This window comes from Elephas maximus, chromosome 4 (genome assembly GCF_024166365.1).
Source record: "Elephas maximus indicus isolate mEleMax1 chromosome 4, mEleMax1 primary haplotype, whole genome shotgun sequence".
NCBI classification, from domain to species: Eukaryota; Metazoa; Chordata; class Mammalia; order Proboscidea; family Elephantidae; genus Elephas; species Elephas maximus.
In genome coordinates, this window is record NC_064822.1 from 130923372 (window position 1) to 130948411 (window position 25040).

At 39.7% G+C, this 25040-nt stretch overlaps 1 protein-coding gene across 2 annotated transcripts in view; it reads left to right on the plus strand.

Annotated features, from left to right (window-relative positions):
• The first annotated feature begins 5158 nt into the window (after positions 1-5158).
• The window catches only part of RAB3IP (RAB3A interacting protein), a 44236-nt gene continuing 24354 nt past the window's right edge, over positions 5159-25040 (plus strand). The window contains exons 1-3 of one of the 2 annotated variants that reach the window (XM_049883873.1): positions 5159-5252; positions 15744-16019; positions 17059-17308. In XM_049883873.1, the coding sequence (XP_049739830.1) occupies positions 15769-16019; positions 17059-17308 (501 nt within the window). In that variant the 5' untranslated portion in view covers positions 5159-5252; positions 15744-15768. The remainder of the gene's footprint in view (positions 5253-15743; positions 16020-17058; positions 17309-25040) is intronic. The other variant, XM_049883872.1, reaches the window with a different exon arrangement.

Genomic DNA, 25040 nt, shown 5'->3' on the forward strand with positions numbered 1-25040 from the left:
AGGAGAGACAGTTGGTAATTCAAACACATCTTGAAGTTTGCACACCAAAAGCAGCTGCCAAAACCTAAAAGTATGATTCATATTCATCAAATTGTGTCTTCTGAAATTTTGACTTCATTTCTACCAATAAAGCACGGCAACTCCTGAAAATCTGTGATTTTGTTAGGGTCAGGCCGTTGCTGTGATCTCAATTCGTATGCCTGGTTTGAGTCTGAGATCTTCACTTCTTGCATCAAAAGCTCTTCCTTTTCCCCGATGGTCCAAGGTTCAGATGTTTCATCAGAACAGCAAGAAAGCACAACCTCTTGGGCCCTGGCATTTTGAGTAACTTGGGCCTCTGGGAACCCATCCACCCCCTAAAGTCCTGATAACCTCACCATCAGACTGCAATAAACCCAAAATCCATACATTGCTTCGTCTTTGTCCCAGCTGGTGATGGTGAAGGGCACAGGCATTAAGAATGTTCACGACCATGGTAACTTCCCTCTTCATACTTTTTTTTTTTTTTGTACAAAGAAGGCTCAAATTACTAACTTTCCCGATGAATCATGCGAAAAGCATCAGAACTCTCTTTTGTCTTGTATTTGTATTGAAATGTTTGCTCTGTTTTCATTGCAGGTACCCACCTCCACCAAGTATCTGTGTTCATACAGATCTTCTCCAATTCCTTACTGGCAGGGAGAGCCCTTGCAAAGTTTCTGTGTTTGTCTTAGTTATCTAGTACTGTTATAACAGAAGTACCACAAATGGGTGGCTTTAACAAGCAGAAATTTATTTTCTCACGGTTTAGGAGGCTAGATGTTCAAATTCAGGGTACCTGCTCTAGGGGAAGGCTTTTTTTCTCTGTAGGCTCTGGAGGAAGGTCCTTGTGTCTTTGAGCTTCTGTCCCTGGGAGATCTTCATGTGGCTTGGCATGTCTCTTCCTCTATCTGTGCTTTTCTTGCTTGCTTGTTTAATCTCTTTTGTAGCTCAAAAGAGACTGCTTTAAGACATACCCTACACTAATCCTGTCTCATTAACATAACAAAGAAAATGCATTCCCAAATGAGATAATAACCACAGATATAAAAAAACCAAACCTCCCTGGAGGGGAGATGGGACGGGGTTAGAAGCTGGCAAAATGGACAGGAAAAGAGAGAGTGGAGGGAGGGAGCAGGCTGTCTCATTAGGGGGAGAGCAATTGGGAGTATGTAACAAGGTGTTTTTTTTTTTTTTTTTACAAGGTGTATGTAAGTTTTTGTGTGAGACATTGACTTGACTTGTAAACTTTCACTTAAAGCACAATAAAAATTAAACAAAACAAAACAAAAAAAACCAAACCTACTGCCGTCAAGTCCAACTCAGAGAGACCCAGAGAAGAATGCCCCATAGGGTTTCCAAAGAGCAGCTGGTGGATTTGAACTGCCGACTTTTTGGTTAGCAGCCAAACTCTTTTAACTATTGTAACACCAGGGCTCCTACATATATATAGGTTTTCTTTTCTTTTTTTTTATATAGGTTAGGATTTACAACACATACATTTGGGGGACAAAATTCAGTCAATAACAGTGTTCTGGCTAATTAGGGTCAGTTAGATCACCTACTGGACACTGCTACTTACAGCAGTACTTCCACTGCATACATTTGGCACATGGGCTGTACATCTTAAATTAAAAATTTTTTTTTTTTTTAATATTGTTTAGTAAGTGCATGTATCTCACAATGGTTTTCAACCCTAATCAATATGTAAAGAAAATAAAAGCCAGCTGTGGTGAAAGAGAACTGAGAATGAAGGAGCATGCCTCCTGCCTGTGATATGCCTATGATATGCCCCAGACCTGTCTGAAGCACGTTTTCATGCATCATCAGTTTTTGTGAATAATCCGTAAGTGCATGAAAACAAGACATATTCTTCCTGGGAAAAGGGCTGTCCACCTGAAGATTATATTTCCAGACTCACTGAACCACTACGTGTTTTTCTGACAATGTCTTTGTTCTATTTGTATGTTCTATTCATTACCATTTATCTCTCATCCAAAGCCTGATCTCAGATGTTGAACCAGAGGTTGTTAGTTGTTTCCAATATCTGTTTCCTCCTTCTTCTTTAGAATTAGAACCATTGATTTTTGGCTGGAAACATGGTCACCCAACAGAAACTACATGATTCAACATTCCTTGCGGCTAAGTTCTGACCAATAGGGAGTAAGTGTAGTGATGTGTAAAACTTTTGCAAGTGTCCTTAAATAGAGAAGTATGTCCCTTTCTGCCTTCTTTAGGGGGATGGATTAAGAATGTGATGGTTGGAACATAAGCAGCCATCATGGGCCATAACACAGAAGCTCATGTTCAGGATGGTGAAGCACACGGTAGCAGCCTATGTCCTTGCTGATCATACTGTCACCAAACCAATCCTGCATTGCCTACACGTATATGAGAGGAATAAACTTCATTTAGTTTACCAAAACCAAACCCATTGCTGTTGGTTCCAACTCATAGTGACCCTGGAGGATAGAGGAGAACTACCCCACAGGGTTTCCAAGGCCATAATCTTTACAGATGCAGATTGCCACATCTTTCTCCTGTGAAGCCGCTAGTGAGTTCAAACTGCCAATCTTTAGATGCTTAATGACTGTTATTTTGAGATTTTGGTCATATATCCTAACTGCTACAGATGCCAACTCTTCCATGAAAATGTACTGTTTAGGGTAATTTTCTAGCAGGCAGTAACAGGAATTCATCAAAAGATATTTTAAGCAAAAAGAGGGAATTATTTAAGGATATGAGGATGCACAAAATCATAGGCAGGGATGTAATTAAACCTCAGGAATAGGCCAGAACCTGGGACTGAAACACTGTAGGGAAACCAGGAAGTTGTATTGTTTCTCATCTCTCCTCCTCCTTCCTCTTACTACAGATTATTTATATGTCTGTCTTAGAGAAGCAATAAATAAATATTTGTTTAAATGGATGGCAATTTGTGTAAGTGTGTGTGTGTATGTGTGTGTGTGTGTGTGTGAAAAACTGGCTCTGAAGCCAATTCTCAAAATGTTTCCTTATACATGAGTTGCTTTTGGTGGGAGAATCAGAGTGTCTAGTCTGCCACACCGCTGGACACAGCAGTTCAATCTGATTTTTAAAGAGATTTTAAGTTCATTTGTTTATAAAGTATTACCCAGCATTTTGAAAACTAAAGCCTTAATTCTGGAGGTCTAAGTTCCCATCTGTAAACATGAAGAATAATTCTGTCCACCTACATGAAATTGTTTTTTTGTAAGGGATCTATGAAGTAGTTAATGTGAAGTCAGTTTGAAACTGGTAAGTACCATGCAAATATACACTTTCTTAACTTTGAAAACAAAACAGAGGCAAAAGCAATAAAAAGTTATAACTAAGGGTAAGAAAGATTTGTTCAATTTTAAAGTTCTAAATCTTTGCATTCATATCATGTTTTCTGGCCTCAGGTACAGATGGGAAAATATTATAATTAAAAAATATTATTTTATGTGCTGTATTTAATATTGTATAATTTATTTTTTAATGAAAGGGAAAGATAGTCAACTACAAAATCTATCACTTTGTTTTCAAAGCGTGTGTAGTGGCTGTCCCTTTAATATATGGGTAGGCAGTCTAACTTAGAATGTTTACACAACACTTTATACATTGGGAAAGCTGAGCTTCTGAGTGCCTTACATTCTGTAATGTCTCTTGGTCTCTGTACTCCAGGGATAATGAAGTGTTATTACAGGAAGTACTCATATTGCTCTTCCCACTCTCAAACTACAATAACAAGTAAGTGAGAGGACACACCCCCAAGTACATTCCAAACAGCCACGTGTATGGTAGGGGATTTGCAAAGGAACCAACACAGGATACAGGCATGTAGTTATTAAAATTTCTTGTAGACTCAGGATATCTAGGTCCTATGTAAAACACATCACAGGGCCTGTCCTCCATAAAGTGTACCCTAAATGTACATCATTCAGTCATACCTCATTTATTGAGCCATCCTACTACGTGTAAGGCCTTGTGCCTGTTCTCTTAAAGCTCATAGTCTAACCCACTGCCGTGGAGTAGATTCCCACTCACAGAGACCCTGTAGAACAGAGCAGAACTGCCCCAAAGGGTTTCCAAGGCTGCAATCTTGATGGAAGCAGACTGCCACATCTTTCTGCCCAGGAGCACCACCATTCCCACTTTTTGGTTAGCAGCCAAGTGCTTAACCACTGCGCCACCAGGGCTCCTTATGAGTTATGTACTAAGCTTTAAATCATTTATTTTAACAACGGCCCAGTGAGGTAGGTATTCTTATCCCTATTTTTAGGATGACAATATTGGGGCTCATAGAAATTAGCTTGCCCAAGGTCATGCAGCTTGTAGGCGGTGAATTCAAACCCAGGAATTCTTATTCCAATAGCCATACACGCAGTCTACTTTTCTTTGCTGCCTCTAAGAGATGTGACCAATATATAGAAAGATAGTCCTGTTCAATAAGTGTATCATGTAAATTGCACGTATCTGTTTTACTGAACACGGAGACGTATGTAGTGATTGATTGTTTTGGGAGCCAGGTTCTGTCTTTTCACTTTTGCTACCTGGAGGACCTGAAGTGTGTGGAAGTTTGATAAAACAGGTGACATAAAAGATGAGAGAAGGGAGGTACAACAGAAACGACATTCTCGAATGCTTCAGCAGTTGCTGGAATGATGGGATCTGGGTTCTATCAGAGAACCCTCCTCCCCCTCCTCCACACAAACTGTAAGGATATATGGGCGCCACTCGGCTCGGGTTGGTTCTAGCAGTCTTCAACTCACAGCTAAGGTTCCTTTTCCGACTCCTGTCGACTCCAACGCCTCCGAAGTTAACACGAGGCCACTTTTCTGGCCGTAGGATACACTGCTTCGCGCCGATTCGCGTCGGTTCCCAAAGAAACCGCCTGCGGAGGCACCTGGGCACAGGCTGCACCTGCGACAAGCCCCGCCTGGCGCCAGGGGGCGCGGAAGCGCGTCGGTCCCCCGGCCCCACGCCCGCCCCGCCCTGTCCCACCCCGCCCCCAGCCCCGCCTTCCCTCCGCGGGGACAAGCCGCTCCCGGCTTCGCTCCTGGCGCAGGCGCAGTCTCGCATTCTCGCGCCGACTCCCAGCGCCGTCCCCGCCGCGGCGGAGAGTAGCGGGCTCGGTGCGCTGTCCTCCTCCGCCTTTTGCTCCCTCGGAGTGCGCTCTCTGCGGCTCTGCGAGCGTCCCTGAGCGCGGGCAGCGGCCACCGTGGGTTCGTCAGGTGAGTGCGGTCGCGGGAGGGAGAGGCCTGGGGCGCGGGCGTCGGAGCACCGCCCCCCTCAGCGCCCGCGCGCGCCTCCCGCGAGGGGCGGCAGGTGCAGGGGCCGGCGCGGCGGAGGGCGCGGCGCAGGGTCCCGGCTGCCCAGCCGGCCGCCCGGCGCGCCCCCCGTCCTTGGCAGCTGGGTCCGAAACCCCAGCGGCGGTGGGGAGCTGGGCGTCCCCTGGGGCCGCTGGTGGGCGTCGAGCGGCGTCGGCCCGCCCCCAGCGCCTCGCAGCCGCCGCTTGCGTCCCCCGGGCTCGGGCGGGTTACTTATTAACTGCGCGGTTCCGGCGCCCGAGGCGGTGAGCCCGCAGCCTGGTTACCTGTCGGCGCACAAGTGCGGCCGGGAGCTGTGGACGCAGGGTCACCGGGATGGGCGGGGGTGGGGGGGTGTGAAGAGAGTTTTCGAACAAGTCGGAGCACATCACAGCCCGGGATTCCGTGCGGGAGCTGCTGCGGAATGACGCGGGAGCTGTGGACCCGGGCTCTTTCATTCCCGAGTCTTAGTAGGTGACGAGCGAGGCACGATGCCGGGGCGGAGAGGTCACTGCGAGAGGCTTCTGTGAAGCCTGGTCGGAAGGAGCGAGCGCCGGGAGTCGCGCCTCTGGAGGCAGCTCAGTTCAGCCCGACTTTTGTTTCGGGTAGTTGAGAGGAGCTGCACAGACGTAGTTACGCCGTCCTTCCAGCGTTGACAGTTTGCCCCGACCGCCCGCGGAAGACCGAGCTCAGTGGGCTGCAAGAGTGATGCTAGGTGCAGTCTGCAGCACGTGAAAAGTTGCCCGTTTTTATGATATTAAAAACCAACCAACCAACCCCCTCCCAAAAAAAAGACAACGAAAACTCATGGCTAAAGGGTAAGATCTTCAAAGTTAAAAGCGCTGAGTTAACTGATTCCTGAGAGGCAGACGATTTAGTTCCGTGAAAATGTAGCAGCCACCGACTCTACCTGTTCCACGCTCTTCCGTTACCCCCCAACTCCTTCTCAGTGTTGGTACAGAGCCATGTAATCTTTTGCCATGGAGTGATGACTATTGGAGGAGAGGCCGATAAGAGGATTAAAACAAACTGTTCTACTGTAAATCTGTTGAAAGACCCAGTTTCTGTTTATTATCCTCATTTTGTTGTTCAGCAGTTTTGGTTTTGTTTTTTAAATGGTGAATGACAAATCAAGGAGAAAAGAGGCAGAATCGATTTGGAGACCAATCGTAGTCAATACTTGGTACTGTCAAATATTCCACCAGTTTTATGGGGCTGTGTTCCGGAAACGTTTGTATATTTTCTAGTATTGCGCATTTTGATAGGGCTTTTAATATTTTTTTTTTAATATTTGGACAAATACTGTATTCTCAATATAATGGTTTATGTGATCTAACTCTGAAGCCCTTGTGGAATTTATAGAAAAAACTTAGTGATTATCCAGTTTTACTATAATAGTGTATTTCTTACTGTTAGAAGAAAAGCCTTTTTAATTTTTTCTTTTTCCATTACAGTAATGTTATATGGTAGTGTGTACCTTTGTGAGACAAAGTGGGTACATTGATTAAAACACTTCCTTGTATGTTTGGCAAAGAACTCATCGGTGGTATTGAATAGCTCTAAACTTTCACCAGGATGGATATTTGATGTTGAGCTGCTTTGTGTTTTAATTAGATCCAGTTGTACTTTTTGAATTAGTGTAGTTATGCAAATACTTCTTTTCCTAAAACATTCTCTTTCTCAAATTTTCCCTAAACCTTCAATTCCCAACATACTCTACAAATAATTTTTGAATTAGAAAGGTTCTTAGAAATCTATTTTACCCCCTCATTTTTTAATATGGCAGAACCAAAAATTGTAAGTTACAGTAGTTTTACATGTATTATAGTAGTTAATGTATGTTTTTTTCCCTTCTGAGTTAGATTCACTGAACAAATTATTGAGCCAGCCAAATGAAAAATTATTAAATCTGTCTATAAGTTTTAGCTCCATCACTTGCTATACATATGATCTTGAATAAGTCATCGCACATCTCTGAACTTATTTCTCTTTTAGTAAATGGGAATATTAGGTCACACTGTGCGACATTGCTGTTATTCAACTATTTTTCATATGGTTCAACCTAATATGAATTTCATAATGGTGCATGCGATGAGGATTAAATGAGACACTCCATGTGGGAGGTGGGTGGGAGGGAGAAAGGAGGAACAGATGTTAGCTTGACTGTGTGCCAGGTGCTGTGCTTCCTGCTTTAAGTACCTAAACTCCTTTAGTCTTCACAGCGTTCTTGGAATATAGGTGGTGGTAATGCATTTTACAAATGAGGAAACTAAGGCTCAGGAAGGTGAAATAACTTGCCTGTGGTTACCCTGGTGGTGTAGTCATTAAGTGTTAATGGCTGCTAACCAAAAGGTCAGCAGTGTTAATCCACCAGGCACTCCTTGGTAACTCTGTGGGGCAGTGCTACTCATTGCTGTGAGTTGTAATTGACTCGATGGCAGTGGGTTTGGTTTTTTTGGGTATGGTTACTTAGTTCTTGGTGGTGAATGGCAATGCAGGGATTAAAACTTGGATGTGACTGCCCAAAATGGAACTCAACACTCTTGCTCCTTCCATCCTGGTTTACACTTTCTGTAAAAGAGCTTTGTAAGTATAAAAAGGCACATAGATGAAAGGTGTTTATCACCTGTATTTCTGGTTAAAAAATACCCTAGTTTTCTGATGATGGTGATATCACTGCCACTACCAGTATCGAAGAAAGTCTGGTGGGGTAGTGGTTAAGTGCTGCAGCTGCTAACCAAAAGGTCGGCAGTTCATATCCACCAGGTGCTCCTTGGAAACTCTATGGGGCAGTTCTACTCTGTCCTATAGGGTTGCTATGAGTTGCAATTGACTAGAAGGCAATGGATTCCTTTTTCTTTTTTTACCACTGTTGAGTAATACTTATCTAGTGCTGGGTCCTGGCCTAGTTTACGTTATAATAACTCATTTATTCTCACTATGAATGAGGAGATAGGTAATACTTTGTCTCCATTTTCAGCTGAGAAAATCGAGACACTGAGAGGTTAAGTATCTTGCCCAAGGTCACATGACTAATTAAGTAGCAAACTTAGTTTAGCAGTCATGCAGTTTGTCTTCAATGTCTATACTTATCCACTAACTCTACTACCTTTTCATGTATAAGCGGTAATCCTAAAGAATTGCTTTTAATTTAGATGTTATGAGATACTTAATATTAGTGTAATATGTAATTCTTGGTGCTCTGGTGACATAGTGGTTTAAGCATTTGGCAGCTAATCAAAAGGCGGCAGTTCAAATCCACCAGCTGCTCATTTGAAACCCTGTGGGGCAGTTCTGCTCTGTCCTATAAGGTCGCGATAAATCAGAATCGACTCTTTGGCAGTGGGTTTATGTAATTCTTAATGTGTTACTAGAGATTTTTTTAACTTAATTGGATATTCACTGAACATCTACTCTGCAAGTCACAGTGGGAGTTAAAAAGTACTCATAAGGAGCCTGAAGGTAGACCATGTAATCATCTCCGTACCTTCTTTTTGTAAGTTCCTCAAAGTTTAGAAGTCATTTTTCATTTATATATATATTTATAATTTTCATAAGTACAAAATAAGACAATGTGCTAGAATTGTTGGAGAGGAAGAATTAAGGAAGGGTGAGTGGTGGTTAGAGGTACTTGTGTGTTAAAGTCATGAGGGAAAACTTTGAGAAAAGTCAGAGGAAGTATACTTTTTCAAATATAATTCTCGTTCAGATGCACTTCAACAACGGGTAATAAATGTTTACTAAAGTTAAGAACTTAAGTGTACTTGATAGTCTAAAAATAAAATATTTGTGTGTTTGAAAATTTTCTTTCTAGCTAGTGTCTCATTCTCTGTATTGCTATCCTTAACTTTGCCAGGTAGTACTTTTTTTTTTTTTTAATGCATGCTCCCATAGCACTGAGTACATGCCTCTGTTTTAGTGTTTATTCATTTTGATATTTACATTGTATTTATAAGTGTTTATTGATCAGGTCGTCCCTTCCTCTAGTCTACAAATGCTTTGAGGGCAGGGCCTAAGTCATCTTGCCGAATTTTGTAGCTTTAGCATCAAGCCCAGCAAGTAGGTACTGTGCTGTGTTTGGTGATGGATGGTCAGTGGAAGAGTTAGGAGGGTATTGAAATTGATGTAGCAGGAGACATTGAAAGGAGTGTTCAGAGAGAATTGAGGGGACTCAACTGAGGTGCAATGTTTAACTTCTCAGCTCCTAACCTAAAGGTCGGAGGTTTGAACCTACCAGCCACTCCAAGGAAGAAAAGACCTGGCCATCTACTCCTATAAAGATTATAGCCTAGGAAACCCCATGGGGCATTTCTAGTCTGTCCTGTAGGGTCGATACGAGTGGGATTGACTCAAGGGAACACAACAATGGGAAAGAAGAGAGGGATACTTGAAACAGACAACATTCACTTGCTGTGTCTTTTTTTTTTCTTGTGCTTTCTTTATCAACTTACAACCAAATGAGGTAGTTTTATAAGTTTAAATTGTATATAGTCATGGTTAGAAAAAAATAGTCTTGATTTAGAGTGTCAGCAACACAAAATTAGGTAGCTGTAGCCATAAGCTAAAATTACTTAGAGAAATAAAGAATGAAAATTACTGAAGTAGTTCAGGTTTCTGAGAGATTTGTTGCTTGTAGTTAACAACAGGGTTCTAAATGTAAGCATAGTGGAAATTGATGGAATTCTACATGTAAATATATGAGTTGATAATCTAGTATAAAGAAACTCTTGATCAAGAAGGTGAGAGTGCCCTTGATGTTAGGTGCCATTGAGTGGGTTCTGACTCATAACGACCCTGTGCACAACAGAACGAAACACTGCCTGGTCCAGCACCCTCCTCACAATCATTGTTATTTTGAGTCCATTTTTGCAGCCACTGTGCTAGTTCATCTTCTTGAGGATCGTCCGCTTTTTCACTGACCCTGTACTTTACCAAGCATGATGTTCTCCTCCAGGGACTGATCTCTCCTGATAACATGTCTAGAGTATGTGAGGCAAAGTTTCACCATCCTCGCTGCTAAGGAGCATTCTGGCTGTACTTTTTCCAAGACAGATGTGTTTGTTCTTTGGGCAGTGTGTGGTATATTCAGTGTTCTTCATCAACACCACTTTCAAAGGCATCAGTTCTTCTTCAGTCTTCCTTATTTGTTGTCTAGCTTTCGCATGCATATGAGGTGATTGAAAACGCCATGGCCTGGCTCAGGCGCACCTTAGCTTAGAATCAATTAAACAAGTAGATATTAATTCAGTGTGTCCGGATAAGAGTAGTAATATTAAGTATTTGTTTTGGGGCACCTGGTTGACAGATTAGGATAAATTATAAAATAACAACCAAAATAAGTATGTAAAACAAGCAATTCTAGATTGATTAATTCACTGCTAGGAAGGGAATCATTTGAACTGTATACGTAAGAAAGACTTTGTTTTCCCATTTCTTTTCATTTATCTCGGATAAATAAGGATCCCTTCTGATTTGTGAGACAAATCCCTTAGTGTCCTCTTGCTTATTAGCCCCATTACTGTTCCTTCTTTCTAAATATCCTATATTTATATTGTGCTTTAAAATTTATAAACCATTTTTAAATTAATTAAGCCATTTGATTTTTTTTTTTTTAACAAATGTAGGCAGGGGAGAAATAATATCACCACCATTATAGATGTAGAAACTGAGGCTAAGAGAGATTAAGTGACTTGCTCAAGGTCACACCTAGTCAGTGCAGAAACTGGCCTGGCAGGAAGGTTTTCTGAAACTGGTCTGATAAAAATGTTCAGATTTCCCCAAACCTTAAAAATTCAATTTCTCTAGTCTCAGTACTCTCTCAAACTACTTATTATTTTCTTTTTTTAAACAAATGTATTCTTGATTCACTGCCTCTACTCTTCATTTCTTTGCCATTCATTTCCTGTCTAAAGATTCCTATTATTTGTTTGTCCAGTCAATACATACTTCAGAACCTGTGAGCATTTACTTTGCACATATTCTTAACACATACAGAACAAGGAGGCTTCTGCTATTAAGAAAAAGAAACTTGGAAAACATTTTTTATATTTCTGTTCCACGGATTTATAATTAAATACAATATTAGTGTCCAGTAAGTCCTGAGCATTTTTTGAAACCCTTACTATAAGAATCTGCAAAAAACTAATATCCTCAAATATGCCAGTTATACATCCAAGTCCTGTGGAATTAGCAAATGGAAATTAATTTGTTGTCTATTTTAATAAAAGTGGTCTACTTTAATAAAAAGGATTGTGTAGCTTGATTGACCATTTGACTGATCTTCCCTTGGGTTACTAATTCATACGTATAAACATAGAATGCTTCTTAAAATGTATGTGTGGCTTTTTTTTTTTTTTTTGGACCAAATCGTTAGTGTGGAAAACCAACTTTGAAATTATAATGGAAGTTAATGAGAAAATGGTTTTATATATACATACTTTTTTCTTCTTCCTTTGTTACAGTGTTTGTATAAATCTTGAACTGTTTTTTTTTTTTTTTAAAAATTATGAACAATTTCAAATTGTGTGCCACCGAGTTGATTCTGACTCATAGCAGCCCTAGAGGACAGAGTAGAACTGTCCCATAGGCTTTCCAAGGAACAGCTGGTGGATTCAAACTGCCAGCCTTTTGGTTAGCAGCCGAGCTCTCAACCAGTGTGCCACCAGGACTCTATATAAATATTAGGATTATATAAACATTATGTATACAAATGAGATAACACAATAGCATAGTGAGCCTTGGAGTACCTGAGTGGCGCAGTTGAGTCCTTGACTGCTAATTGTCAAAGTTTGCAGTTTGAATCTATCCAGGTGCCTCAGAAGAAAGGCCTGGTGATCTTCTGAAAGGTCACAGTCTTGAAAACTCTGACACACATGGGATCTCCATGAATCAGAATTGACTTGTTGGCAGTTGGTTTGGTTTTTTGGTTTATAACGAACCTCAAAGCTCCCATCACTTCCCAGTAACCATCAACAGTGGTCAGTCCTGCTCCAGTTACCTTTCCGTCTCCCGTATTATTTTGAACCCAATTCCAGGCAGTGTATAATTTCATCTGTAAATATTTCATTATATATATTTAAAAGATAAGAACAGTTAACAACAGTATTATTAAACACTTAAAAAATTAACATGAATTTCTTTAGTATCAAATAGCTGCACTTAAAAAAAATGGGACTAAGACCACTTGAATAAAGTCAACTTCTGTTTATTTTGGCTTACGTACTATTTCTTTTCCAAATCCTATTGGGAGGTGAATAAAGATTTTAAATCCCAGCATGGCAGTAAAATAGAGGAGGAAATGATGGTAGCAAATAGAACAAAGGGAAAAAATAGAAAGGACACAAAGTAAAAGCGCATGCCAGTTTCAGTAGCACTGCATTAGAGAAATTTCGGTTTTCTTTTTCTGAAGATCAGACGTGTTCAGAGATGAAACAGTATTCTGTTTGGATTGTTAACCTGTTACAGTTGGTATGGGTGGGACCTGCCTTAGACATTCTGTGTTTTGACCTAACCTTTATTCCTTTCACCCTTTACCCATAAATTTTACCTTTTACATGTATCTTAGATGTAGTGGAGAGGCCCTTGATGTTGGAGTCAGACCAAGGTTTGAATCCTAGCTGTTATTTTTTAGCTGTAGGACCTTGTCTAAATTAATCTCTGAACCTTGGTTTCTGTATCTGTCAATAGGGATAAGAACCATTTCAAAGGAATTCTGTAAGAATTAACTAGAATAATTTTTGTGTATATATGTGTATAAACATAAATGAAGCCTGTTGTCCTGAATCTTTTTCATATATACATACCTCCATGCCCTCCATTCCCATGTGTGACCTTGACATTCAATCAGGCCTCCATAATTTCTTGCTTAGCTTATAACAGTAACCATTTAACCAGTTGCTTCTAGTCTCTTCTCTCTAGTCCTCATTGCCTTGGGAGTCATTTTTCTAAAATGTAGATCTGACCTTACCATTCCCCATCTTTCAGGATAAACTCCAAGCAACTTTTTCCATGTTAAATAAGGCTTTTAATGATAGGTCACGTGTCTACCTCTCCGGCCTGGTTTTTTCCTTTGTTAGTTTCATTAGTGCTAAAGTTTATTCCCTGATCGTCCTGTCCTACTTCCCTTCCTTGCCCATCTGTTGGACTCCTGTTTGTCTTCTAAAATCTAACTTACAAACTTCTTGAAACATTCTCTTCTCCCTCCTTTCTCTGCCATCTTTCCCCAGAACCCAGAGTAGTCATTTGGTGACTTACAGTAGGCTGTGTGCCATCTCTTTAATCTCTCTTCATACTTGTATTAGAATTTAGTTCCAGGATTTGCCCTTAGGAGTTGAAGCTGGCAGTCACCTCCATTCCAACTAGAACAAATATTATTTATTACATGTATAATGTAAATGTACTTCTTAATAAATGTAGGTCGTTATTGATGGTTTTAAGGCAGAGAATTAATTGATGGAATTTTTAACACTTGAATTCATTAAACACTATCAAAGTAGTAGTGACAGGAGCTGTTTTCTTCCATAATCCATGCTAAATTAAGAAGACATTTGGGAATTAACAGAAGCATCTGGGCCTTCCTCCCTAGCCCCTCCCCCAATACTCTGTGAATAAATTAAAGAAGACAGTGATACGTTATATAATCCTTAAGCCTTTCATTTTGACCAGCTTGACATATTTCTATTATTGTAATAATAAAAGTAAGACAAATTTCACGTATACAGTATATGTGGATGATTGCTTTTTTGAGGAAAAACATTGAGAACAATAAACTTTTAATTTTTAATATGTTTAAACCAAATGAAACAACTGCTGTGTCTTGTTCTCCTTTGTGTTGGTGTTAGTGCTGATCCAGTGTGACAAAAATATCTGGCAAGTATTAGATGTACCTTACAGATCATTATAGTAATAGCTAATCTTAATTGATAGGTGCCAGACATGCTAAGCCCTTCATGTTTATTATCTGACTTAATTCTTATGACAAACTTATGATGTGGGTACAATTATTATCCCCATATTTTCAGATGAGCAATCTAGAAAGAAAAAATAACATGATTATCACTCATGATTATCAAAGTACTATTGTAGGAAGAAATAAATTGGGAAGATAGGTTGGGTTCAGATCATAGAGGGCCTTGATTGTCAGGCTGATAAATTTGGAACTATAGACAGTGGGAAATCAATGAAGGATTTTCTTTTTAGCTTTAGGTCCTTTTTTGTTTTTATAATTTTTTAAATTGTACTTTAGATGAAGGTTTACAGAGCAAACTAGTTTCTCATAAAACAATTAATACACATATTATTTTGTGACATTGGTTGCCAGCTCCACGACATGTCAGCGCTCTCCCTTTTTCGACCTCGGATTCCCCGTTACAGCTTTCTTGTCCCCTCCTGCTTTTTCGTCCTTGCCCCTGCGCTGGTGTGTCCATTCCATTTAGTCTCTCTCTCTGTTTTCTAATGAACCTCTCTAATCTTTGGCTGAAGGGCAAACTTTAGGAGTGACTCAAAGGGTGTCCTGGGGCTGTACCCTTGGGGTTTCTTCAGTCTCTGGCTGGTAAGTCTGGTGTTTGTGAGTTAGAATTTTGTTCTACATTTTCCTCCATCTCTGTCCGGGACCCTCTGTTGTGATTCTTGTCAGAGCAGTCAGTGGTGGTAGCTGGGCACCATCTAGTTGTGCTGGACTCAGTCTGGTGGAGGCTGTGGTAGTTGTGGTCCGTTAGTCCTCTGGACTAATCTTTCCCATGTGTCTTTGGTTGTCTTCATTTTCTCCTGCTCCAGATGGGGTGAGACGAGTGCAGTATCTTAGATGGCCTCTCAAAAGCTTTTAAGACCACAGATGCTACTGTATAATTACCTTTAGATTCTTCAAGTGAAAATTTGAGTGATACGCTTTATAGTTTTCATTTAAACTTTGTGATGTAATCAAGTACTTATATTAAATATTTTCTGCTTATAGAGAAACTGAAACATATGTTATACCAGGAGAAAAATATAGCCAGTGTTTATTGAGACCATACTTTATGCCCGGTAATAGTACTCAGTAGTACTAAACACTTTTATGGATTGTCTTCTTTAATTCTCATGGTGACCAGGTGAAGGGATGTATGATAGGAAAGTTAAAAATATGAAGCAAATTTTTATTTATTCTTCATACTAACTTATTAATTGCATTCACTTTAACAACTTTAGCTGTCACTTTTAAGTTAATTCCAGATCAGATTGTCTTTTGTAGTAATTATACTGAGTTCACTTAATAAATATTAAATGATTGTAGTTTTTTTCCTAAATCTTTTATTATAAGCTTATCATTTATAATGGACTATTTTAAACACATTTTATAGTTTATAGATCTTAATTTAGTTAACCTGGCAAAAAATGTCACTATCTAAAGATACTTACCTGCTTTTTGTTTAAACATAGGTTATCTTATGATGAAGCTTTTGCTATGGCTAATGACCCCTTGGAAGGGTTCCATGAAGTAAACCTTGCTTCACCTACTTCTCCGGAACTTCTTGGTGTGTATGAATCGGGAACTCAGGAGCAGACTACCTCACCAAGTGTCATCTACCGGCCATATCCTTCAGCTTTATGCTGTGCCCCTGTCCAGGCTAATGCATTAGATGTTTCTGACCTTCCTACACAACCTGTGTATTCGTCCCCCAGACGTTTAAATTGTGCAGAAATATCTAATATCAGGTAGGAGATCATCAAAACACTTATTTTGCAGTATTATATTTAAAAAATGGACAGTTTGATTACCTTATTTTAAGTTTTATTATTTTAGAAAATTTGAATAAGCTTGCCATGTAGAGCAGTATGTTTTAATGTTCTAGGGCGGGGGTTGACAAACTTCTTCCATCAAGGGCCAGATAGTAAATATTTTAGGCATTATGGGCCATACAATTGTTGCAACTACTCAACTCTACCATTAGAGCATGAAAGCAGCCATAGACAGTCCGTAAATGAATGAGTGTGGTTGTTCTCCAATAAAACTTTATATACAGATGGACGTGGAATTTGGAATTTCATGTAAGTTTTATATGCCAAAAGAATACCATTATTCTTTTGATTTTTTTCTTAAGCAGTTAAAAATGTAAAAACCATTCTTGGCTCATGTTGTTTTGTTGTTAGTTGCCATTGAGTCGATTCAGACTCATGGTAACTCCAATTTGTGCAGAGTAGAACTGCACACTGTAGGGTTTTCAAGATTTTGAACTTTTGGAAGCAGATCGCCAGGCCTTACTTCCGAGGTGCCTCTGGGTGGATTTGAACCACCAACCTTTCAGATAGTCCAGTGCTTAACCATTTGCCCCACCCAGGCTCATGGACCTTAAAAAACAGGTGACAGGCCATATGTCCTACAGCATCCATGTTACAGACCCAGGACCCTGTTCTACCTCTTGAGTCACAGTTGGGTTAACAAACTATGAGAAAGGACAGTTGTAATGCTGAGAGGGTGCTGTGGCCTGTAGTTTGCTGACCCCTGTTCTAGAGTAGCATTATCTAATAGAACTTTCTGTGCTGATGGAATGTTGTATTTCTCTACCATCTGATATGGTAGCCGTTAGCCACATGTAGCTGCTGAGGACTTGAAATTGGCTAGTGTGTCTGAGGACACACTATTAATTAAATATAGTGACTGTCATATTGGATAGTGTATTCTAGACCTGTGAGCTTATGCCGGCTATATTCGAGCATATACTGTGTTTCTGAAAAATGTTTCTTTTCTTTACAGCATCCATGTTACGGACCTAGCACCTTGTTCTACCTCTGGAGTCACAACTAAATTAACTACGAGAAAGGACAACTGTAATGCAGAGAGAGAGTTTTTACAAGGTGCTACTGTAACAGAGGCTTGTGATGGCAGTGATGATATTTTTGGGTTGAGTACTGATAGTTTGTCCCGTTTACGAAGCCCATCTGTTTTGGAAGTCAGAGAAAAGGGGTATGAAAGATTAAAAGAAGAACTTGCAAAAGCTCAAAGGGTAAGATAATAAGCTATTTTATTCTTTCATATATTCTAAATTAATATGTATCCATGAGGTGGAGCTAACTCATAGATGAAATCAGTAGAGTCCTACCCTTCACATATGTGCAGTCTCAGCTCCTGTTAGGGAGATTTAGAAATCTGAAATTGGCTGGGTAGTTAAGAAGCTGACCTGAAAGTACTCCTGGAACTCTTCTTATGCCCCATACATTGTCTCCTCCCTGTCTTGCATTATCAGTAATGCAAATTTAGTGAGTTGTATTCCCTCTTACGTTTGGATATCAGAGTGTGTTCTCTGACCATAATGAAATCAAACTAGAAGTTAATAACAGAAAGATAACAGGAAAATATCCAAACATTTGGAAACTAAACACACGTAAAAATAATTGTGGGTCAAAAAGGAAGTCTCGAGGGAAATAAAAAATTAACACATTGAACTGAATGAAAATGAAGATATAACAGATCAAAATTTGTGGGAAACAGCGAAAGCAGGGCTTGAGAGGAAAATTTTTAGGAGTAAATACATATATTAGAAAAGTCTCAAATCAGCAATTTCAACTCCCACTTTAGGAACCTGGAAAAAGAAGAGCAAAATACCAGAGAAAGCAGAAGGAAGGAAATAATAAAGAGCAGAAATCAATGACGTTGAAATAAAACAGTGGAAAATATGAATGAAACAAATAGATGGTTCTTTAAAAATATCAATAAAATTGACAAACTTTTAGAAAGGCAAAAAAGAGAGGAAACACCAATTATCAGTAACAGGAATGAAATGAGAGCACTGCAGACTGTGCAGATACCAACAGTGCAATAAGAGGATACTATGAACAAGTGTACATATATAAACTTGACAATTTAGGTGAAATGGACCAGTTCCTCAAAAAACAAAAACTACCACGAGTTACCCAATATGAAATAAATAATTTGAATAGCTCTATACATTTAAAAAAAAAAAAAATTTTTTTTTTTTTTAATACATATCAAGGGGATTGAGTTCATAATTAAAAAACTCCCAAAAAAGAAATCTCCGGGCCTAGATGGTTTCTAGAAGAATTCTACCAAATGTTTAAAGAAGAATTAAGAACAATTATATATAATCTCTTCCAGAAAATAAGAAGAGGAGGGAATAACTTCTGAATTCATTTTATGAAGCCCTGATACCAAAACCAGACAGTTCAAAAAAGAAAACTGTAGGCCAGTATTCCTCATGAATATAGATGCAAACATGTTTAATAAAATAGTAGCGAATAGAATTCTGTAATATGTGAAGACTTATACATTATGACCAGCTGAAGTTTATTCCAGGAATGCAGGGCTGGTTTAATATTAGAAAATTAGCCAGTGTAATTTTAGAGAACCTAGAAGTAGACCCACACAAATATTCCAGATATGTTAACAAATATATTAGTTACTACATAGTTGTAGTAACTATTTTGTTTTTCCCTTTGAGCCCAACCTAGGATTGAAAAGAAAGCTGGTCTTGGACAAAGGTGCAAATGCAATTCAATTGATGAAAGAACATTTCCAGCAATGTTGTTGGACATCTTTAAGGCAAAAAAATAAACCTCAATATCAGTCCCACGCTTTATATAAAAGTTAACTCAAAGTGGATCATGGAGTTAAATATAAAACCAAAAATATAGAACTTTTAGGAAAAAACATAGAAAGTCTTCGTCATTTAGAGCTAGGCAAAAAGTTCTTAGACTTGACATCTAAAGCGTGATCCATAAAATGAAAAATTGACAAACTGGACTTCATCAAAATTAAAAACTTTTGTTCTACGAAAGGCCCTTCCTAACAAAGAAGTTGAAAAAAAATACAAAGTGGGAGAAAATATTTGCAAGCTATGTATCTGACAAGGGATCAGTATCTGGAATATATAAAAAACTCTTAACAGTAAAAAAAAAAAATAAATAAATCAAATTTGAAAATGAGTACAGTGCAGTAAATTGCTTTTATATGGCCTTTTTAGCTGTGGTCTCGTAACTCCCCCAAAATGATTGACTAGGCTACAATCTCGAAAGAGTTTGGTGTTTTACTATGCAAATTGAGTGACTTGCAGTCCTTTGGTCAGTTTGTGGTCCTAGTGAGAGGGCCATGCCTTGAAATTGACAAGGAGTTTGCTTATAATAAAGGCCAACCTTAAGGAGATTAGGGAGGACCTCCCCACCACAAGAAGAGTCTGTAGTGGAATGCATCCTTTGGACTCAGGACCTGGGGTTGCTGCACTGAGAACCTGCTAGACTCAGAAGAAAGAGTTGTAACACTGAAGACAGTGCAAGACGGTGAGAGACAGTGGTGGTGGGCTTGCCTGCCCACAGAGTGAGGTGGCAGCTGTGGGCTTGCCAACCCACAGAGCAAGAGCTGAATGCCTTCAGGCAGGAGGCTTGCTGGCGGAGCTAAAAGAGTTGTAACCCTTGCCTGTGCAGGGCAGAGGCCTGAGTGTGCACTGTGCAGGGGTTGCATCAGGGATCCTGTTCAGTGGTCTCCTATAGCAGGCAGGGCTGGAGGCCTCTGGGCAGGAGGCTTGCCAGCAGAGTTAAAAGAGCTGTAATGCTTGTGCAGGGCAAGAGAGGCCTGAGTGTGTGCTGTGTAGGGGTTGCATACCTCCTCGCCCTGGGCAGTGCAGGCCTGGGTAGCATGGCAGCATGGAAGCCCCACAGGCCCGGGTAGTGTGGCAGGAGCCGGCAGCAGAAGCTTGGGAGATTGTGTGTAGGGGTCTTCTGCAGGCGAGGGAAGGCCCAGCAGCAGAGCAGAAGCCTTGGGAGCCCTGGAGGCTCCCTGAGCAGCGTGGTGGTAGCCGAAGGCGGTAGCATCATGAACACAGCATCTGACCTGAACCATGGTGTGCCTGCCCGGCGTAAGAATGGACAAGGGTAATTTGGGGAGGGGTAAGAATTTCCCCGTTTGGAAACTATTCTAATGTTTACTGTTTGCTTTCCATAAATAGTAATAATGACTTTCACTTTGCCAACAACCGTATAAGCGTCTTGTGTGTCTAGCATGATCACAGCTGAACACAGCACCCATGGTATGGTTGGTGCCCGTGGGTGTATGTGTCTCTTTCCTAGCTGTCTTATGGCTGTCTGGAAGTTTGAGGTACAGCTTGTCTGCATGTGTTATGCAGAGACAGAGCATACTACAATGAGCAAAAGAGACATTTTGCCAAAGAGGCTATTCAGATGGCAAATGAGCATATATAAAGATGTTTAGCTTCTTTAGTTGTTAGAAAAATGCAAATTAAGGTCAGAATGAGAGAACACAACACACACACTTATTAGCATGGCTAAAATGAAAAATGGTGACAACACCAAATGCTGGCAAGGCTATAGAGAAACTGAATCACTCGTACAGTGCTGGTGGAAATGACAATTTCTTAAAAGTCTAAACATGCAACTCTTCCATTTTGATGCAGTTAGGTTGCATTCTTCACGGTGTTATCCATAGTATATTATCCATAATTCTACCACAACCCATTGCCGTCAAGTCAATTCTGACTCGTAGAGACTCTGTAGAACAGAGTAGAACTGCCCCATACGGTTTCCAAGGAGCGGCTGGTGGATTTGAACTGCTAACCTTTTGGTTAGCAGCCGAGCTCTTAACCACTCTACCACTAGGGCTCCAATTCTACCATAGGAACTAGCGTTTGTACTCCTGGGCATTTATCCCAGAAAAATGAAGACTTATGTTCACACAGAAACCTGTACATCAGTGTTGATAGCAGCTTTGGTCATAATAGTCCAAAATTGGAAAAAAACTCAGATGTTCTTCAGAGGGAAAATGGTTAAACAAACTTCGGTGCTTCCATACTGTGGTATACTACTCAGCAATACGAAGGAACCAACTATTGATAACATGCAAGAGTCTGGAACCTTTTAAATCTTTTCCCAAAGGTAAGGGGTATGGTAGGAAACCCTGGTGGCGTAGTGGTTAAGTGCTACGGCTGCTAACCAAAGGGTTGGCAGTTCGAATCCGCCAGGCACTCTTTGGAAACTCTATGGGGCAGTTCTGCTCTGTTCCATAGGGTCACTATGAGTTGGAATCGACTCGACGGTGCTGGGTTTGGTTTTGTTTGAAAGGGGTATGGTAAGATGTAATTAAATGAATCACCAGAGAATTAGACTGAGTAAAAAAAACAAATCCTGAAAATCTATATAGTATATGATTCCATTTCTATAACATTATCGAAACGACAAAATTACAGACATGGAGAACAGTTTAGTAGATACCATGGGCTAGGAGGAGGGAAGAGACGGGGGAAGTAGGTGTTGGTATAAAAGGGCAACATGAGGGATCCTCGTGATGGAAATGTTCTGTATGTTGTGGCAACAGCAGTATTCTGGTTGTGATATCGTACTATATAGTTTTGTAAGATGTTACCATTTGGGAAAACGTAAAAGGCATGTAGTATATCACTACATTATTTTTTACAACTGTATGTGAGTACAGTTATCTCAAAAAGTTTATTTAAATAAAAAGTTTATTTAAAATAATGGGGTTGTGGTAACTAATTTGTTCCTCCCCTTGAGCCCAGCCTAGGATTGAAAAGAATGTGAATGTCAATGTTCTTTTCCCTTCTCTTACCCCAGCTCATCTTTTCTATCGTTGTATTTTATGCAAATATTTTAATAATTTCTTGTTTAAATCTTTTTTACTTTATCACTTATTAGAAAGGGAGCAGGACAAAGGAGACTTAGAAATATTAGAAAATGTGAATTTTAACTTTCTTAACCATGGAATGATACTGTAATTTGGAAAAATTGCCTTAAGGCCATCTTGGGTTTCAATTCCTAGATAGCCGTATTGGGTCATGGGCAAGTTGTATAACTGTGCCACAATGTCCATCTCTCTAAACTAGGTAATTTCTGGTTTATGCTTTTGAAATGAGAGAAACCATGTAAAGTACCTGGCTCATAGTAAGATGATCAGTAAACTTTTTTGTTTTGTTGTTTTTAGAAATGAATGTTAATTGGCAACCACTTAATATCAATGTAATAAAAAATGAACGAATGAGCAGTAATAAATGTTTCTGTTGTGTGCTGATTCCAAGTTATGGTGACTGCGTATGACAGAGTAGAACTGCCCCATAGTCTCTTAGGCTGTAATCTTTATGGGAACAGATCGCCAGGTCTTTTCTCCCACAGAGCGGCTGGTGGGTTCAAACTGCTGACCTTTTGGTTAGCAGCAGAGTGCTTAACCACTGTGCCACCAGGGCTCCTAAACTGGGCAATAAACTATATCATTTCATGGGGCTCACCTTATATGTTTACTATCATTTGGGGATTATTCTCTTTTGTTGCTTGATATCCAATGTCTTGAAAACCTTTGTTTCATATGTTTTTTTTTTTCCTTTCAGTTTTTTAATTGCGTTGGGCAGGGTGGTAAATCTGATCCCTGCTACTCTGTCTTGATTGGAAGCAAAATTTTATTTATTTGATGATCTTCTGCACCCCATCCCAGTAATTCCTACACAGAAATCTGCACTTACACACAGACACCCCAGTAATTTCGAGCTTCATGAGTATAGGGATTGCATGGGTTTTTCCTGATGACTGTATCTTGAGCTCATAATGCATTCTCAATACATTTTGTTGGTTAAATGAATATTCACATGTGTATGCATTTCCACTGGTGTTTGATTAGGCCCCCATGTGTGATATATTAATTAGGGTAATACTAGTTGCTTGTAAAGATCCCCAAATTATGGTGGCTTAATTTAATAGGATTTCATTTTTATTCATTAGCACTTCGAAGCAGGTGTTCACCGTTGATAGACAGCTATCCTCTGTGAAATGATTCAGGGATGTGTGTCTTCTGTCTTAAGCCTTTGTAATCTCTTACGGTTTTATAGTTATCTGTAACTAACCAATAAGCCAAACAGAAAAGAAAGCTTGGAGAAGGCATACCTGCTTCTTGAAAGCCCTGGCTGAGAAGTGGTAACACATAACTTCTCCATTGGTGTGAATCAGTTTCATGCTGATAACTGGATGTGTGGTGGGCTGTGAAATATAGTCTGTGGCTAGGCAACCCCTTCTCAGCAACAAATCCATGCTGTGTGTCGTGTGGGGAGCAGAAGGGTTGGTGGGCAGCTAGTCATCTGTTTCATCTGTGCACTCAATTTTTTAAACAAAAATGAGGTAATTTTAGATGTACTGTTCTGATAACTTTTCCTTTTTATTTATTTTTGTCTTCTATATGTGCGACTTTTGTCCACATTGGCATCATACGTGATTGCTTCAGTATTTTTTTTTTAATGGTTGTGTATTTCATTATGTGGGTCTATCTATGATTTAACTCTCTCCTTAGTCATGAACATTTGTTTTTTTTAAGGTTTTAATTTCAGAGGTCTAGTGAGTATTCTCAAAATCATCTTTATTGTACTTTAGATGAAGGTTTATAGAGCAAATTAGTTTCTCCTTAAACAATTAATACACATTGTTTTGTTTAATTGGCTGCCAACCACATGACTCATGTATATCTTTTTAAAATACTGGTTTCAGTTAGGATGCCTCCCCTTCTTGGGATGGGCTATAACTTGATTCTTTTAAACACACCAAGAGAAGAGACAAGACCAAAGGGCTATATTTATCTTTTTTGAGTAGGCTTAAATCTTGGCATAGTTTACTTAAGAACAATACATACTAATTACAGTTGTTAATTTAATCCATTTCTCCAGGGAATGAATTGTTACATGGTTGTATCAGAAGATCCAGAGGTGTCCATAACAAATGGACTTAATATATCAAAGAAAATGCCTACGTTTCATTTTGTTAAATACAGTAGTTCTGCAGAGTGTATTACTGACTCTTAATGTCATCTTGTTAATTACCTTTTCTTCAAACCCTTGCCAACACTGTATTTTCTGGCTTTTAAATTTCTCCAGTAGGTGAGATGGTGTTTCATCCTCGTTTGAATTTTGTCAGTAGATAGTTTGAGCATCTTTTGTTATAGGTCCAAATCAAGTCATTGAAAACCTGCATTGAGTGGTTTACTGAGTGATGATCCTAGATTCTTTGGAGGGTTAACTCTCCAAAAGTAAAAGGCATTATTTCTTTTAATGTGGTCTCTAGAGTTGTATAGCAAAATCACCCCTAGTTCCAAGTTTAAAAATGTGTATTCAGGTAATAATAAATCTTAATGGACTTCTTTTGTTTGTATTGCGAATGTGGTTATCAGATGAGATACAGTGGTAACCCGTGTAATAACTGATTTTCAAATTCAGGGATGCCAGAAGTGATGATGTAGTTACTCAGCTATTTGGTCTTACAGAGGTTGTTGCTGAAGAGCAGCTTTTGGTGGAATTCTGAGGCAGAACTTGGGCCGTGTTGTTGTTGCTGTTATTAGGTGCTGTTGAGTCGGTTCTGGCTCGTAATGACCCTGTGTACAACAGAGCAAAACACTGCCCGGTCCTGTGCTAGCCTTGTAATCGTCATGCTTGAGCCCATCCTTGCAGCCACTGTGTCAATGCATCTCACAGAGGGTCTTCCTCTTTTTCGCTGACCTTCTACTTTACCAAGCATGATGTCATTCTCTCCAGGGATTGAGCCTGCTGATATTATATCCAAAGCATGTGAGACGTAGTCTTGCCATCTTTGCTTCTTAGGAGCATTCTGGTCGTACTTCTTCCAAGACAGATTTGTTTGTTCTTTTGGCAGTCCCTGGTATATTCAGTATTCTTCGCCAGCACCACAATTCAAAGGCATCTGTTTTTCTTTGGCCTTCCTTACTCA